At 31.8% G+C, this 15,124-nt stretch overlaps 2 protein-coding genes and 1 long non-coding RNA gene across 5 annotated transcripts in view; 2 read left to right on the top strand and 1 right to left on the bottom strand.

The window, feature by feature from the left end:
• Window positions 1–12,340, bottom strand: part of LOC125058228 — a 12,695-nt gene extending 355 nt beyond the window's left edge. The window contains exons 1-4 of one of the 3 annotated variants that reach the window (XR_007118340.1): window positions 12,134–12,340; window positions 10,256–10,559; window positions 9,869–10,070; window positions 9,325–9,518 (exon numbers count right to left, since the gene is read on the bottom strand). This is a non-coding gene — a long non-coding RNA (uncharacterized LOC125058228). Of the gene's footprint in view, window positions 1–9,236; window positions 9,519–9,868; window positions 10,071–10,255; window positions 10,560–12,133 lie in introns of those variants that run through there. The other 2 variants (XR_007118338.1, XR_007118339.1) reach the window with 2 other exon arrangements.
• Window positions 7,364–8,961, top strand: LOC125058209. The gene has a single exon (XM_047662251.1). It carries the CDS (start codon window positions 7,443–7,445, stop codon window positions 8,595–8,597), a length of 1,155 nt encoding a protein of 384 aa, XP_047518207.1. The 5' UTR covers window positions 7,364–7,442; the 3' UTR covers window positions 8,598–8,961.
• Window positions 12,341–12,536: 196 nt separating the features above from the next.
• Window positions 12,537–15,124, top strand: part of LOC125058877 — a 3,901-nt gene continuing 1,313 nt past the window's right edge. The window contains exons 1-4 of the mRNA XM_047663020.1: window positions 12,537–12,759; window positions 13,098–13,591; window positions 14,103–14,173; window positions 14,638–14,773. Coding sequence (XP_047518976.1) covers window positions 13,531–13,591; window positions 14,103–14,173; window positions 14,638–14,773 — 268 coding nt within the window. The 5' untranslated portion in view covers window positions 12,537–12,759; window positions 13,098–13,530. The remainder of the gene's footprint in view (window positions 12,760–13,097; window positions 13,592–14,102; window positions 14,174–14,637; window positions 14,774–15,124) is intronic.

Here is a 15,124-nt window from a genome sequence, read left to right as displayed (position 1 = left end):
CTCACGCCATAAAAGCTCGCATTTTTTCCTCCATCCTTAGTAGCATATGTGTTATACTGATGTATAAAACTATATTATTGTAAAGTTTCATTAAATCCATTCAGTAGTTTTAGCGGAAAAGAGTAACAAACATCCATCATTACACACTTTACGGTTAATAATATTAGTAGGATAGCTCCTATTTCTTACTTAACATCTTAGATAATTTCTAGATTTAAGGGTGTGTAGTCTACGTGCCGAATCGCTTGCTTTTTGAAAGTGAGCAACACTGTCTGCGCTAATGAGAATAATTAATGTTCAGCTGTGCCTAATGAGGTATAGCGGACGTCATATCGACCCGTCGCCTCGTAACCTGCTTCCGCTATGCTTTTTCACGGCTCATGGTATGGAGGGTAGCGGCAAAATAAAAAGAGTTACCTACCCTCAAGCTATGTAAGAACAGCTACTGCCCATGCCATTTATATACAGCTCATACTGAGTGTTTGCTCAATTTAGCTAAATTTATCGAGTTATAGAAAAAAAATGATTACAGGATATAATATAATGTTGCACTAAATGTCGAAGAAATATCGTGGCATATTCAATGAAACATTTCTGTCCTGTTATCAATTGTATTTTTTTATATCGTTTTTTTAATTTTTAGTTGAGTATTTAAATTAAAGTATGTTCGATGCTATCACATATAGTGGCTTGCCTCCAAAAATAATAAATCAGTAAACCATAATCTTGGGGATTTAAAAGAGTGGCGTAGTTTCCTCTCGCACGCTCTACAGCCTCGATTCGTCAACTGATAGTGAATGTAAAAGATCTTCCGTTTTATAAGTATTGACGTTCATAAGCCTCTAGTCTTTATAGTTTTACAGACAGACAGAACAGATTACATTGTTAAATAAAATATACGAAACAGATAACAGAAGTCAATTACATGAATAGATAAAAAAACAGAAAACTGATATTGAACATTACACAGACTATAACCCAATATTTTAAAGCAAGAAGTAATTATAACTACAGCCACATAAAGTCAAAGTCCTCCCACTTCCCAAAATATTTCCTCACATCCTCTTAGGTGAGGTGGAAAATGTCTACATCTTCATACATTGTACTGTAGTAAGCTAAAACCCAACACATTGGCGAATTACGCAACAAAATCGTTTTGATTTGCTTTGTCTGCGCGTCTCACAAAAAGCTGTCACTTTTCAAAATCTCACACTTCAACAGAGTGCATTGATTTAGTATTTATGAATAAAGTTAGTCTGTGTCTCTGTATTTATTAATAAATAAATATTTAAATTAATGATTGTAGAATCGCTCATCGTTTAACTTGCGACAGTGTCAAATGCACGCTAAGGCACTTAGCTATCGGATTTTGTAATTGAATGCACCGGAAAGAGCGCTCTTTGATATAGCAATTTTAATGAAAACTACATAGATGTCAAGTTATTTAAGATTACCTGCTTAATTAGCACTTATACACGAACAACTCTAGGGAAAGTACCAAAAGGCCCAAAAACAGGTGGATAGAAAGAATAGAAGCGCTAGCAGGAAGGGAATGGAGAAAGAAAGGATCAATGGTACTGAAGGAAGTTAGGATATTATTAGATACTAACCAGAAAAAAGCTATGCATCAAATCTAAGCTGTATATTCTACTTTTGTAAAGATTGGAAATAAACGGGCTTTATTATTGATTATTATTATACAAGAACAAAACTATCCCAATAAATACAGCCAGTTTTAATTTCAAGGTTTTATGAAGCTACGTTTTACTTGTCTCTGAATCTCTGGCTCAAATTTTTGTGTTGAACAGTTTATGTATTCAGACTATATTATAAAAATAAACAACAATACGATAATCATTAAAAACAATATTTCTCGCTTGAGACCGAAGTCGCTTTTTCGACATTTTCACAAAAACAACCAATTTCAAGACGACAAAATCTGAGCAGCGGTTGACAGATCTTGTACTTTGATTTGACGGGTGACACTTGACATTGCCATATGAATATATCATTATTTTATTTTTGTTTTATGCCATGAGGTTCCGGTAGACCTATACATAATGCTACGATCTGATAGGATTGAATAAGTGATTGTTTTAAAAAAAGAAAAAAATATGTTTACTGAACTGAAATTTTTACTTATTATATTTAATTATCAATTAGGATTGTGATGGTCCACGGTGGATGATGATGCGGAACAGCCTTCTTATAGTCTCATCTCTTTATGGGAAATGCTGACTTAACGGAAAGTAAAAGACAAACAGATAGGCAAGACAGATACTAACGTGGATAAAGACATAAATGAACTTAATAAATAATTAAAGAAAAACATCTACGAAAGACTAGGCGGTGTGTCACAAAGCACCGCTGGTCAACAATTAACAAGTGGCCTAATCAGTCTGCATTATAAATATAAAAAAAATATCTCTATATTTTTCGCTATGTTTTATAATATGATGTCTTTTGTTCTGTGATCCTACAGTAATGTTTGTCCGTGTAGACGTGTCGATAGTAAAGGCGGTATGGTCGAAAGACTATAGCCTGCGCCATGGGCGAAAAAAAAGTATTGATTGTAATCATTATGTTTGCGCACACCGTCCACACCTATTATCGTTGGTTATACATTGGTTGCAAAATGTATAACTTATTCTATCCTGTTTTTGTTAGGCGTGATTGGCGCGGCTATTAATAAATAAAATACATTTATTTCTACGTTATATCCATTAACGATAAATGATTACAATCAAGTATGTACAGTATTTACAATTTTCATAACCTACAAAGTAATAATAAAAAAAATATAAATTATTTAAAAGAAAATCAAAACAAATGTAAAAAGTTTGGTCCCTGTGGCAGTGTACCTTTAATAGCAGCATTTCCTCGCTGTATTGCGATACTTATTCGTTAAGCCAGGATAGCTCCAGCTCTGGGGTCACCTGTCCTATCTACCAGGCGCCAACATAAAATAAGTGCATGTGTACTTGAACCCCTCGGCCCAAGAGTCTCTATATATTATTTTTATTAAAGTTTGGAAGTGTGTCTTAGCGATAAGTCTTGACACTGAATATATCGACCGTATCGAGAATATAGAATATCGTCTACATACTCTTCAACTACGTTTCCCATTTCAAACACCTCAAAACATTTGCGCTAAAGCTGAATTTGGCCGACGCCCAACCTTCATTACCTCCGGGATGTTTATTCGTTAATGTTTCTCTTAATGAAGACATAATTGAATTGTTCGTTTAATGCAGAATGCAAATTACGCATACAATTAAATGTTCATTTTGAAAAATAAACTTTTGTATGGCTCCTCACTGAGACGTTTTTATGTAAAATTAAGAGTCTTTTCTCAAACTTTGTTTCACAGGCTAAACAATTAAGTTGATTTAAGATTTAAGTTGTCGCCTGGTAGGTGACCCAAGAACTGGTGCTTTCCTCGCTCAACGAATAAGTATCGCAATACGTGAGGAGGCCATCATTAAAGGTACATTGCCACAAGGACCAAACTTTTGAAATTTGGTTTAATATTCTATTCATCCATTTTAACACGCTTTATATTAGTTTCACCTGTATGTATGTAATCGACTTCTTCGGACTCGATTTTGACCCACATTAAACGGACAGATTTAATTCAAACTTTGTACACTTATAAAGAATCAGCGACAATATAATAATTTCATAGGTTTATCTCGAAAAAACAATGAATTTTTTTTCGAGATAAACGAGATAAACACGTATTGCTGCTAGGACTAAAAAGTGGAAAATAAATATAGTTAAAAAAAACTAAAAAACACGCTTTTAAAAAGCGTGGCGCGCTCTGTGCCATATTTTTCGTCTATCGAGCAACCCACGCTTTTTCACAATAATACCAGTATTTTTTGTTCATTACCTTTTTAGCCTAAATTAGGAATTATTTTTCACTTTTTAGTTTGATGTGCTTTAAAAGCGTGTTTTTTAGTTTTTTTAAACTATATTTATTTTATTATTATTATTATCACTGTGTAGGTTAAGAATAATGCTTAATGTAAATACTGTATATTTATGAGTTTCTACTTTTTTAAAAGGTAAATGTGCACATTTTGATATTTACTTAATAGATACTATTATTAAATACAAAACCACAAATAAATATCCGGGTTCAAATTATTCAACTTTATCAATTCAATCAATTTGAATTCTAGGTTTTATTGGTACTAGAATGCACGGATACTCCATTCAATAGTCAAAATATGTTCTGTGCTCAATGCACACAGAACAATAAACAAACAATAGGGTTTGACAGAAAATCTATGTTGTACGGTTTATTGTAGACTAAATCGATTATAAAAGTTCAAAATAGATTTAAAAATAAACATCTAAACATCGTCTATTCGTTTGTGTATTAATTGTAATTTTTGTAACTCTTTAGTTTATACGGAATTTTAAATTTGCGTGGTGTAGCCCTTCAGGCCCCAAGGTCCTTTAGTGGTTCTTTTGGGTTTTCTGTACTTTTAGTTTATCTATAATATATTAAGCAATATTTAAAAAATGTACATTGTCTTTTATTAAAAATGATTGAAGAATTTCATTTTGCCCCATGATTGGCTACTTTCTCTATTCCATAATGACGTAAAAGAAACATCGCTCGCAAGTCACGCTCTCTTCTTTTTAAAGGATATAAATGTGAATTTATAACATTTAACTCGAGGTTTCCGTACTTCTATAACTCTTTGTCTAGTGATCAAGAGACTATCTGTGTGCAGTCTGTCTATTCGCGTAAACCAGAGACAAATATATTATTTTTTATCTGTTAATATACCTATGTTACTATTGTCGCACAGCAAACCAGATAAATATTGAACATTGCCTTCACGCTTTTTAACCACATTAAACGATTGTGTACTTACTTATATGTGTTAATTAATTCCATTCTGAATGTAATTGTAAATGACAATTAAAAGTTAAGTATATAACTTCATTTCAAGGTCATCGTCGGAATGACGTCATGGCAGTAATTTGCAAGTACAGATTATATGTCAAAAACGTATTAGATTTTGACAGTTATAGTTCGCGGTATATAGTGTTTCGACGCTTAGGATGTTCAAGTATTACATAAGCACTATAGGGGCGGAGAGGTCTTTGATTTTCATATTTGGTGATTACGTCAACAATTATTTATTTTTTTACACATTGTCTATGCTTGAAAACGAAATCGAATCGAAAATGAAGATTCCTACAAAAAAATTATACGTTTAGGTACTATTATTTTTTAGAGCTTTGCTTACTTTTGCTGATAAATAATTGCAGTAAATTTGCTTATGTAATACTTACCCTTAATTGGTAAAAAAATGTGCAATTATCAACTCTATTCACTGCTTGCTTACTACAGTAGGTACAGACTTAATATTTTGGTCTAAAATCCAACATCAGAGATATATTGCGACATGCGTTATAATTCTAAGTATCATGACTCTGGAACTATAGTAATTAATCAAAGTACAACATTGTTGATTTTATGTGTTTTTTAACCAAAAACTAACCTAAAATATGTCCTACATTTGTACTCGGCCAATTATTATTATTATTATGTATATTAACACACTGGCAGCTTAATAAGCTGATGCGCGTGTATTTTGAGATTTGAAGAAACTATACAATCTATTTTTAAAGGTGTTCAAAGATGGTGCACTGATTATACTTTCCGGAAGCCTATTCGAATCGGCCACTAGTCACTACTCGGTTTGGGAGAACGTTCTATAGGGAATTTGTGTTATGTTGAGTGGTCTTAAGTTTTAAAGAACTACCCCTCAAATGTGTATTTTCACTTAAAATAAAGAGCTTCTCAATTCCTGGAACATTATAGTGGCCAGTGAGGATTTTATATGTTTCAATGAGATTTCAAATTGTGACTGGTAAACCCTAGTCTTCTTTTCTTTTGTCAATCTTCGCAATCTCCTACACATTCTTTTATGCCGATCTGTCTTCCGTTTCTGGAAAACTTTTTATAAAACCTATCTGATTTCCTGAATATAAATTGTTTGCTTAAAATATATTAGAAGAATGTATGATATATTTATTTATTTGAAACTTTGTTTGGGTGTTTATTTAAGAGCCGCTAAACAGCGAAGGTAAGTTTAATAACGCCATCAAAACAAACTTGGTAGGTGGAAAATATCTGTTATTACGAACTCGATCGATGAATAGAAACAAGCTACAGTTGAATATCATTACAATATACTACTTACAACAAAAAAATACAAATAGTAAGTAAGAAATAATAAATTAACATTGTTTTGCGCGACCAATAACCTCTTATACGAATCTAGTAAGATTTTATAGGATTGATGGGGGATTTCTAGATGATGACTTACCAGGTGTAAAACGGTGTTCACCACTTCACGGTTGGTCACCTGGCCAACTTCTATCAGCCCGATAAGAACTGCAAATTTCAGGCTATCGTTTGTCGTCATTCGAACGACTTCCTCAGGTCTTTTTATATCACTAAACGGCGGTGATTTTATATCCACCATGGTTTTTTATGTCACAATGCACTAATTCACAAATTACAATTTCACTCGCGACTGTAAAACTCAAAAAAACATTATTTCATCGGCTCACATGATAACGCGCTGATATCACTTGCTGCCATTTTGGTTTCTAACGATGTTGCCATGTCATGGTTAATGGTGTTTAAATTTCCCTAAATGTTATTTTCGTTATAATTATATTTCAAAATGTTTTGATAAATCATCATTTATTGTATGTAGCTTGTAATATTTGGTTAAATACTACGAATACTTAAATATTTACTTAATGTCTTGTTTAGCTTAATTCAAGCTAAAAGTCATAAATTTTCGAATAGTTTCGAGTTAATAAAGTTTTGAATAGAATATAATACTTTAACTTTAACATTCATGGGGCGAACCATATCAGTGAGGGCTAACTTTTAAAAATAAGTTATGTACTGTACTCAATATTTTTGAGTTTGACTTTCTTGATTTTCTTCTTTTTCGTACCTCAGAACACCAGCGTCTATACAAAAAGACAATAATGTAATTTATTTTACTAATAAACTTTATCAAATTACAATTACAATCATGTATTCTAATAAATAGTATGAAGTAAATTTTTTTTTTAACTTCACACACAGCACATGCATTTGTTATTATCAAAAACATAATGTTTATGTTTGTGTAAGTTTATATTCTGATCTAAGCCGGTTTAATAAAAGATTTTCTACATATACCAATAATTCCATTCGAAGCTGGCTTATCCTTAATAACACCCCAATGTAATAGTGGAAATTATCTGGACATGGCAATATTCGAAAATTAAATATACCTAAGAGTGTTGGACTTCCTTTTTGGCGGGAAAAGGAGAGCCGCGTTTTTCAAATAAAATTTTGTTTTATTTTTAATTAAATTGTCTTTTTCAAGACAGAGTGCTTTTGGAGGAGAATAATGTCTTCAGAGAGTGATGGTGATGAAGACGGGTCTACAAAGTCACCCGTAGACTCGAAAAAGAGGCGATTAGATAACTCTGTAAAATCGAACGATGTCGATAAGTATAAACCTTACTCTAAACCAGATTATAAGCGATCCTACCCGGATAATAGTAACATAGAAGAGTTCCCCGTTTACGTACAGGGAATTAAAATGGAAGATAAGATAGGTAATAAAAATCCTTTGCATTTATCAAAAATATTCAAAAACGTGAAGGGCATTAAGGAATGTCGTCGAGTTAATGCGGCTAAAATTATGCTGGTTTTCAAACAAGCTGCAGCTGCTAATGATTTTCTGAGTCACGTTAGCTTACGTGACAATAATATGAAAGCTTTTGTACCAGCCTCTTCGGTGGAGCGAGTGGGTAAAATTCGTTTTATCCCTAAAGAATGCAGTAACGCGGATTTATACCACAAACTAATGGCTGACTCTGAAATTGTTGGTGTTAGACGTTTCATGAAAAGAACTTGTGATGGTCTAGAACCCCTTACTACTATAAGCGTTACCTTTGTAGGAACTGTTCTCCCTCAGTATGTTTATTTAGACAACTGGCGTTACAAAGTTTTCACTTATATTCCTCCTCTCATGCAATGTTTTAAATGCATGAAATTTAGACACAGTGCCAAAGTATGTAGAAACAATCAGGTTTGTTCAAAGTGTTCAGGTGGTCATTCCTATAAGGAATGCTCAGCTGAATTTTTAAAGTGTGTTAACTGTGGAGGAGACCACTTGGCAGTATCCAGGTTTTGTCCTCAAAAAGCAGCTCAGATTAAAAAACATGAAAATAATTATTCATCTAAAATGTATTCAACTGTATTATTGTCAAGTGATTTTCCTCCGTTACCTAGTGATAAATCAGTTGTAAAGTTGGCTCACAATAAATTAGCTTCACCTACTGTCCAACCTAAGAAAAAAAAGTTATCACAAAATTCATCAGATAGTTCAATTCCAGTCCAGTCTGCTCCTCCTAATAGTGGTTCCTATGATCAGCTCATTAAAGATGATCAGTTCTTGAGTAAAATTATCAAAACTTTAGTTATGTTAGGCAATTCTAATACAGCAAACACAACTGCACACATTAAGGATATATTAATACAAAACTTAACAAAATAATGGATTATTTACGATTAATGCAACATAACATACAGAGTATCAATAATAAAAAACCACTTCTTAAATCTTTATTATATGATAATAAAATAGATGTGTGATTGCTAAATGAAACTTGGTTAAAAGATTCTGGTCTGCCTTTTTATATACCTGGTTATATATTTGTTGGAAAAAATGCTAAAAATGAGCATGGAGGTGTAGGTATTTTAATAAAAAATGATATTAAATTTAAGGTCTTAAAAACTACTTTCTATCAAAATATTCAATTTATAGCTATTTCTATAATAACAGGATGTGGTCCTGTCTCAGTGCTCTGTGTCTACTGTCCACCAAATAATAGCTCAATTAGTTTGATTAATTTGAGAAAGATTATATTGCAATTACCCAAGCCTTGTCTTGTATCTGGTGATTTTAATGCTCACAATATAGCTTTTGGTTGTGATACTACCAATTCAAGAGGTCGTGAATTATTTGATATATTTGATGATGCTGATTTATGTATTTTAAATTCTGGTGACCCTACTACTATTTCTAGACCTGGTAATAATGCATCAGCCATTGATGTTACTTGTGTTAGCCCTGATATTGCACCACTTTGTGAGTGGTATGTCGGTGATGACTCTTTAGGGAGCTATCATTTACCTACTTTTGTTAACATCATTACCTCAACTCAAAAATATACAGTACAAGAGTCTATACATAAGTATTTATATAATAAAACAAACTGGAATATGTACAATGATAAATCCAAAGATATATTTGATAAATTTTCTCCTTCAACAATTGATCCTTTAGTTCAATATGATGAATTTTCTAAATTACTACTTAGTTTAAAAGAAAACTGTGTTCCATTGTTAAAGCATAAATCTTCTAGTAAAAAGTCTGCTCCTCCAGCTCCTTGGTGGAATGATACTTGTGCCGAGGCTGTAACCAAATCAAGAGAAGCGTTAGCTAATTATAGACGTAATATGACAATGGACAATTATATAGAATATAAGAAAATAGATTCGAGGAAAAAAATTATTATAAAAATGGCTAAGAAAGACAGTTGGAAAAGTCTTTGTTCGTCTTTTAATAGATTCACTCCAGTATCCCGAGTGTGGAATTTTATTAGAAGATTTAAGAGAATTAACATTAATAGAAATGTGTCCAAAAATGATGAGTGGATAGCAAGTTTTTTAGAGAAGTTAGGGCAATCTAGTAATAACAACGATAATATTTCTGGTTTATTCGAATTTAATGATGGAAGTCAGTGGAGCAAGTTTCTACTTAACTCTTTTTGTTTTGAAGAACTTGACATGGCTTTGTCTTCAAGAAAGAATACAACTCCTGGTCTTGACGATATTCCTTATATTATGCTTCAAAATCTACATGTTTCTGTAAAACATATTCTACTTAATATTTTAAATTCGCTTTGGTCTCAGCAATTGATTCCAGAATCCTGGAGGTTGCAATGTGTCATACCAGTGTTAAAACCTGACAAACCCAATGATCATTTTAATTCGTACAGACCCATTTCTCTTACATCTTGTGTAGGGAAATTGTTTGAGCAAATGATTAAGATTAGACTGGACTATTTTGTTGAAAACCAGAAACTTATTCCTTCTTGTCAGTTTGGATTCAGAAAAGGCAAAAGTGCAGCAGAAAGTTTTATAGCTTACCTGACTGATATGAAGAAGTGTTTGTTATCAGGTTCTACTGCAATTTGTGTTTTCCTTGATGTTCAGGGGGCATATGATAATGTAGATCTTCACCAATTAATTAAGGTGCTATATTCTTTGGGCTTCCCAGGAAAGCTTTTAAAATGGATTTTCCATATGTATTATGGTCGTTCTTTATACATTAAATACAATAATGTTTTTCATGGTCCAAAATTAGCATTCAAGGGGTTGATGCAAGGGTCTTCTTTATCTCCAATCCTGTATAACCTTTATACTTCACAAATATATACATATGTGACTGAATCTGTAAAAATATTACAATTTGCTGATGACATCTTAATATATAGTGTAGGCAGTAATTTACAGGTTACTCAAGCAAAAGTTAATTCAGCTTTATGTCAACTTAACTACTATTATACTGAGATACTTAAATTAAATATAAATAGTAGTAAAAGTTCAGTTTTAGCTTATGGTATTGATACTAATGTAAATGTTAAGTATAACAATAATTTAATCCCTCAAAATAGCGAAAAAAAGTTTCTTGGTGTAATTTTTGACACTAAATTAAAGTTTACCAAACACATTGACTATATTTGTAGTAGAGCTTTGAAAGGTATCAATATTTCGCGGTCCTTAGCAGGAACTTTTTGGGGTTCTGATCCAAAAGTTCTTTGTTTATTATATAAAAGCTTAGTACGTAGTCATTTTGATTATAGTTGTCTGGCATATATGAATATTAGTCCTGTATTATTAAAAAAGCTTGATGTTATCCAAAATATTGCTCTTAGAATTGTTACTGGTGCAATGCGTACCACTCCTATCAATTCTATGGAGGTTGAGTCATGTGTAGAACCACTATGTATTCGGCGAGTATTAATTGCTGAAAAATTTTGCCTGAAAGTGATAACTTCTCAGAATGATGTTCTTCTTCCAAAACTTTCTTATTCTATAACTATCACTAATACACCAGATTTGCCTTCAAGTATAACAGCGACTAATGTTCTCAATAACCAGATCCCTGAATTATTGGGAATTATGAGCTTTATGACTGATTTATCTGATAATATGTACAAATCGGAACTATGGCCTGTATATCTTTGTAAATATAAAGCTCTTATGTGTAAATTAAATATAGATATGTCCAGTGTAGTAGATAATATAGACTTTCTGGATTATTGCTGTACCAAGCCTAACAGTTACAAAGTCTACACTGATGGGTCTAAATCTTCATCTGCAGTGAAATCGGGTTACTATGATCCTCAGGCTAAAACCTCAAAATGTTTTATGTTAAGTAATACTTGCAGCATATTTACAGCTGAAGCTTATGCTATCTATCAAGTTGTATTGTACTTACAAAGTTTACAAAATAACGATAACTACATGGAGTTCCTAATAATTTCAGATTCAAAAAGTGTGTTAATGGCTTTAGACAAATGTCATACTTATTATAGAAATAATTATTTATTGTATAAAATTAGAGAAGCATTGATATCTTTGGATACTCCAGTAACATTTAAATGGGTGCCCTCTCATAGGGGTATCAAGGGAAATGATATTGTAGATGATATCGTCAATTCTAATTATGATGAGGATCATAGTATTACATGCAGAGTTCCTTTTACGGATTTTCTTTTCGACTTAAAACAAAGAAGTCGCAAGTTATGGGAAAGCTATTGGAAATTATCCTCACAGGATAAAGGTAGTTGGTATGCAGAGATCCAAAAGGAACTCCCATGTAAACCTTGGTATGATAAATACAAAGGAGCCAATGAACGTAAATTTATAACCATTATTAATCGTTTGAGGTTTGGCCACTGTCAGACTCCAAGCCATTTATTTCGTTTTAAAATAATTATAAATAATAACAGATGTACATACTGTGGAGGAAATGAGGCCGACTTATCCCACCTCATCTTGAGTTGCCCGACCTTTAAATTTCAACGATTAATACTAGTAACGGATATTATGAAGTTGATGGATTTTGATGAGAATAATCGGACTAAACTTGGAAATTCTTTAGCAAATAACCCGACAAGATCAGCTTTAGACTCATCAGTCACTGCAAATGGTAGTCATGAATTGAGTTTGGTTGGAATTTTTTTTAACAGAGAACTAATCATATTTTGATATTTCATTGCCATCTGTAGTTTATTGGGTGAACTGTTTCCTAAGCTATAATTCTACGTCGATAAAAACGTTTATTTCTAACCTCAGTTTCAACTAGATGTCATTTTCTTAAACTTGTCGTTTTGGATACTGTAGTATCCATATTCCATGTACGGATGCCGCCAGGCGCCATTATTATATTTTTTACTGTAGTATCCACGTACGTGAGAGTGGTTATGAATAGTATGTATTTGTTTCTCTTCCCTTAATACAAAATGAATACTGATGCATCCCCAACTTGTAAATGGTTGGTTTGTCATTCTAAAAGATACTCAGGAAGACCATACTTCTTTAATACGTTGACAGGAGACGCCGTGTGGAATTTGCCTAAACAAAGTGTAAGTCTTCATTCTATCTCTCGAAGCCATTTCTATCAGGACAACAATCAGTTAGTAGATCTGGAGCTGTCCTTATACGGTTAACAAAATGCCTAGTTTTAACAAATTGTTGTACGAAATGTTTGGATAGTACCTTTTAAAAGTTACATTGTCAATGCACTTCTAAAACACCTACCCTTAAATTCCGAAATAAAATTATTTAAGTTTAATAATCTGTCTTATTACACACTAATTTAATTTACAGTATATTTAGTAGGACAAGTTTACTAGCTTAAATTAGTGTAATTTAAAATTATCTTGTTTTCAATTAAGTTTCTTTATCAAATTTTTTTTTACAGGTAGCGTTTATCAAAGCAAGAGCAAATCAAAGCAAACCTATAATAAATACAAGATATCCAGAGCCTAATGAAGTCTTTAATGATACTATATCCACTTCCCTTAACAATAATGCAGTTTTTAACCAGCCATCAGAAAAAATGTATAATACATTCTGTAGACAAAGCCGTTCTATTGCTAACATAAATTTTTCACACTATTCCCCAGAACACACATAATAGCAATACTTTGGGTGTGCTAAGTGTCTGTCCAAATGCAATAAATTGGAATGAATCTTCTAACAACCCAGAGTGTTACTTAAATGCTAACCATAGCAATTTGCAACCTCATCAGGTTCATGCACATTTACCAACACCTATATCATCTAAAACAAAAAAAGAAGAAGTCTTTACATTGCAAACTGAAAGTAAAGTTACAGTGCCAAAACAATGTGATATGAATGATCAAATGAATTTTCAAAACAATTCCAATAATATTACTTCAGGTCATGTAACTGGTTAGTACACTTACACTTAAATATAATATAAAAAGGTCTTTAAACACCTGCCCACTGAATAAAAATTTATAATCTTTATTTATCATTAGATACCTATATTATACCCATATTTCAATTACTACTGAACTAAGAAGGATTATCTCTTAATGACTTTCTAGGAAAGTTGTAGACAAACATATAAACATAAATGCACTTATGTAATAAAACACACGTTCTTTATTCATTATTAGATACTTATACTATACCCATATTTCAAGTACTTCTCAAGCGAGAAGAAATTAAATTAATCAAGAAATTTCCTAGAAACTAAGTCATAGTTTCTAGAAAATTTCTGGACAAACATATAAATGTACATGCACTTATGAAATTAAGCTGATGTGCATTGGAAGCATAAATAGATTATCATACTCATATTATCCAATTGCAATATCACATAACTTAAACCTTCTTTTTGAAGTAGGTTAAAAGTAGTATTAATTGGTGAGCATAATGTTTGAAATATAATTTTCAGCATCACTTGAAGGTGATCATGATATGAAAATAAGCAAAGACGTTGTTGAAGATGACTTACATGACATGCTGGTATGAAATACATCTCTTGCCTTTATTTGGTTTCATTGAAGATCTCTGTTGCTTCTACCAGTTTTAGTAGTTAAACAATTTTAAATTTTATATGTACATATTATTATAATTTTTGTTGATTGTGTATTTGTTTAAGTGTTAACTAAATATTATATTTATTGTTGCAATTTTTTGTTAACATTATCTGAAGTTAGGTTAATAAGGTAATAATGTTGCTTGTGCTTAATTAGGGTGGCTTTAATCTTAATGTTTTTCTTATATATTTTAAGAAATTGCATAATATCATCTCCTGTGGGCTTTTGTAACAAAAAGTCAAATTTGGTTTTGGTTAGAATTCAGTAGAGGTTAAATCTGATCAGAAAGTAGTATAAAATTATTCCTTTTAAAATTGATTATTATCATTATTGCAGGATTTTTCAATTTATCTTTGTGTGTGACCTTAACTTGAACATTTTTTTTTTCAGGAAACTAATAATTTTAATATCACAGCTTTGCAAACATTGTTTAAGATTGACGTAAGAACCAAAGTTTGGTTTCTTGTGCTTGATGAGGATGTGTTTTTAAAGAAATTAAACTTTATAAAGGAAATTCGAAATGCAGGTATAAAAATATTAGTCTAAAAACTCTAACAAGTGAATGTTACAATAGATATAATAATCAGCATGAAATTAGGTACTTCTAGTATAATTGTACCTACTAGAAAAGCCATACCGTCTAGGTTTTAGAACCTAGAAGTGCCTTTAATGGAAAATGTAATACAAAATAAATACAAATTATATTAAATGTGTAGACAGTAAAAATATGGCTACAACAAGGACATAACTAAGTAGTACTTTGAAAGTCTTAATATATATATAAATTACGTGTCACGTTGTTTGTCCGCTATGGACTCCTAAACTACTGAACCGATTTCAATCAAATTTGCACACCGTGTGCGGTTTGATCCAACTT

This window comes from Pieris napi, chromosome 18 (genome assembly GCF_905475465.1).
Source record: "Pieris napi chromosome 18, ilPieNapi1.2, whole genome shotgun sequence".
Lineage (NCBI taxonomy): Eukaryota > Metazoa > Arthropoda > Insecta > Lepidoptera > Pieridae > Pieris > Pieris napi.
The sequence above is the reverse complement of the archived record's forward strand: the minus strand, read 5'-3'. Positions and strand labels throughout refer to the sequence as shown.

What these genes read in the sequence shown, in the direction of transcription:
- LOC125058209 (XM_047662251.1), top strand. Translation starts at nt 7,443, where the DNA reads ATGTCTTCAGAGAGTGATGGTGATGAAGACGGGTCTACAAAGTCACCC.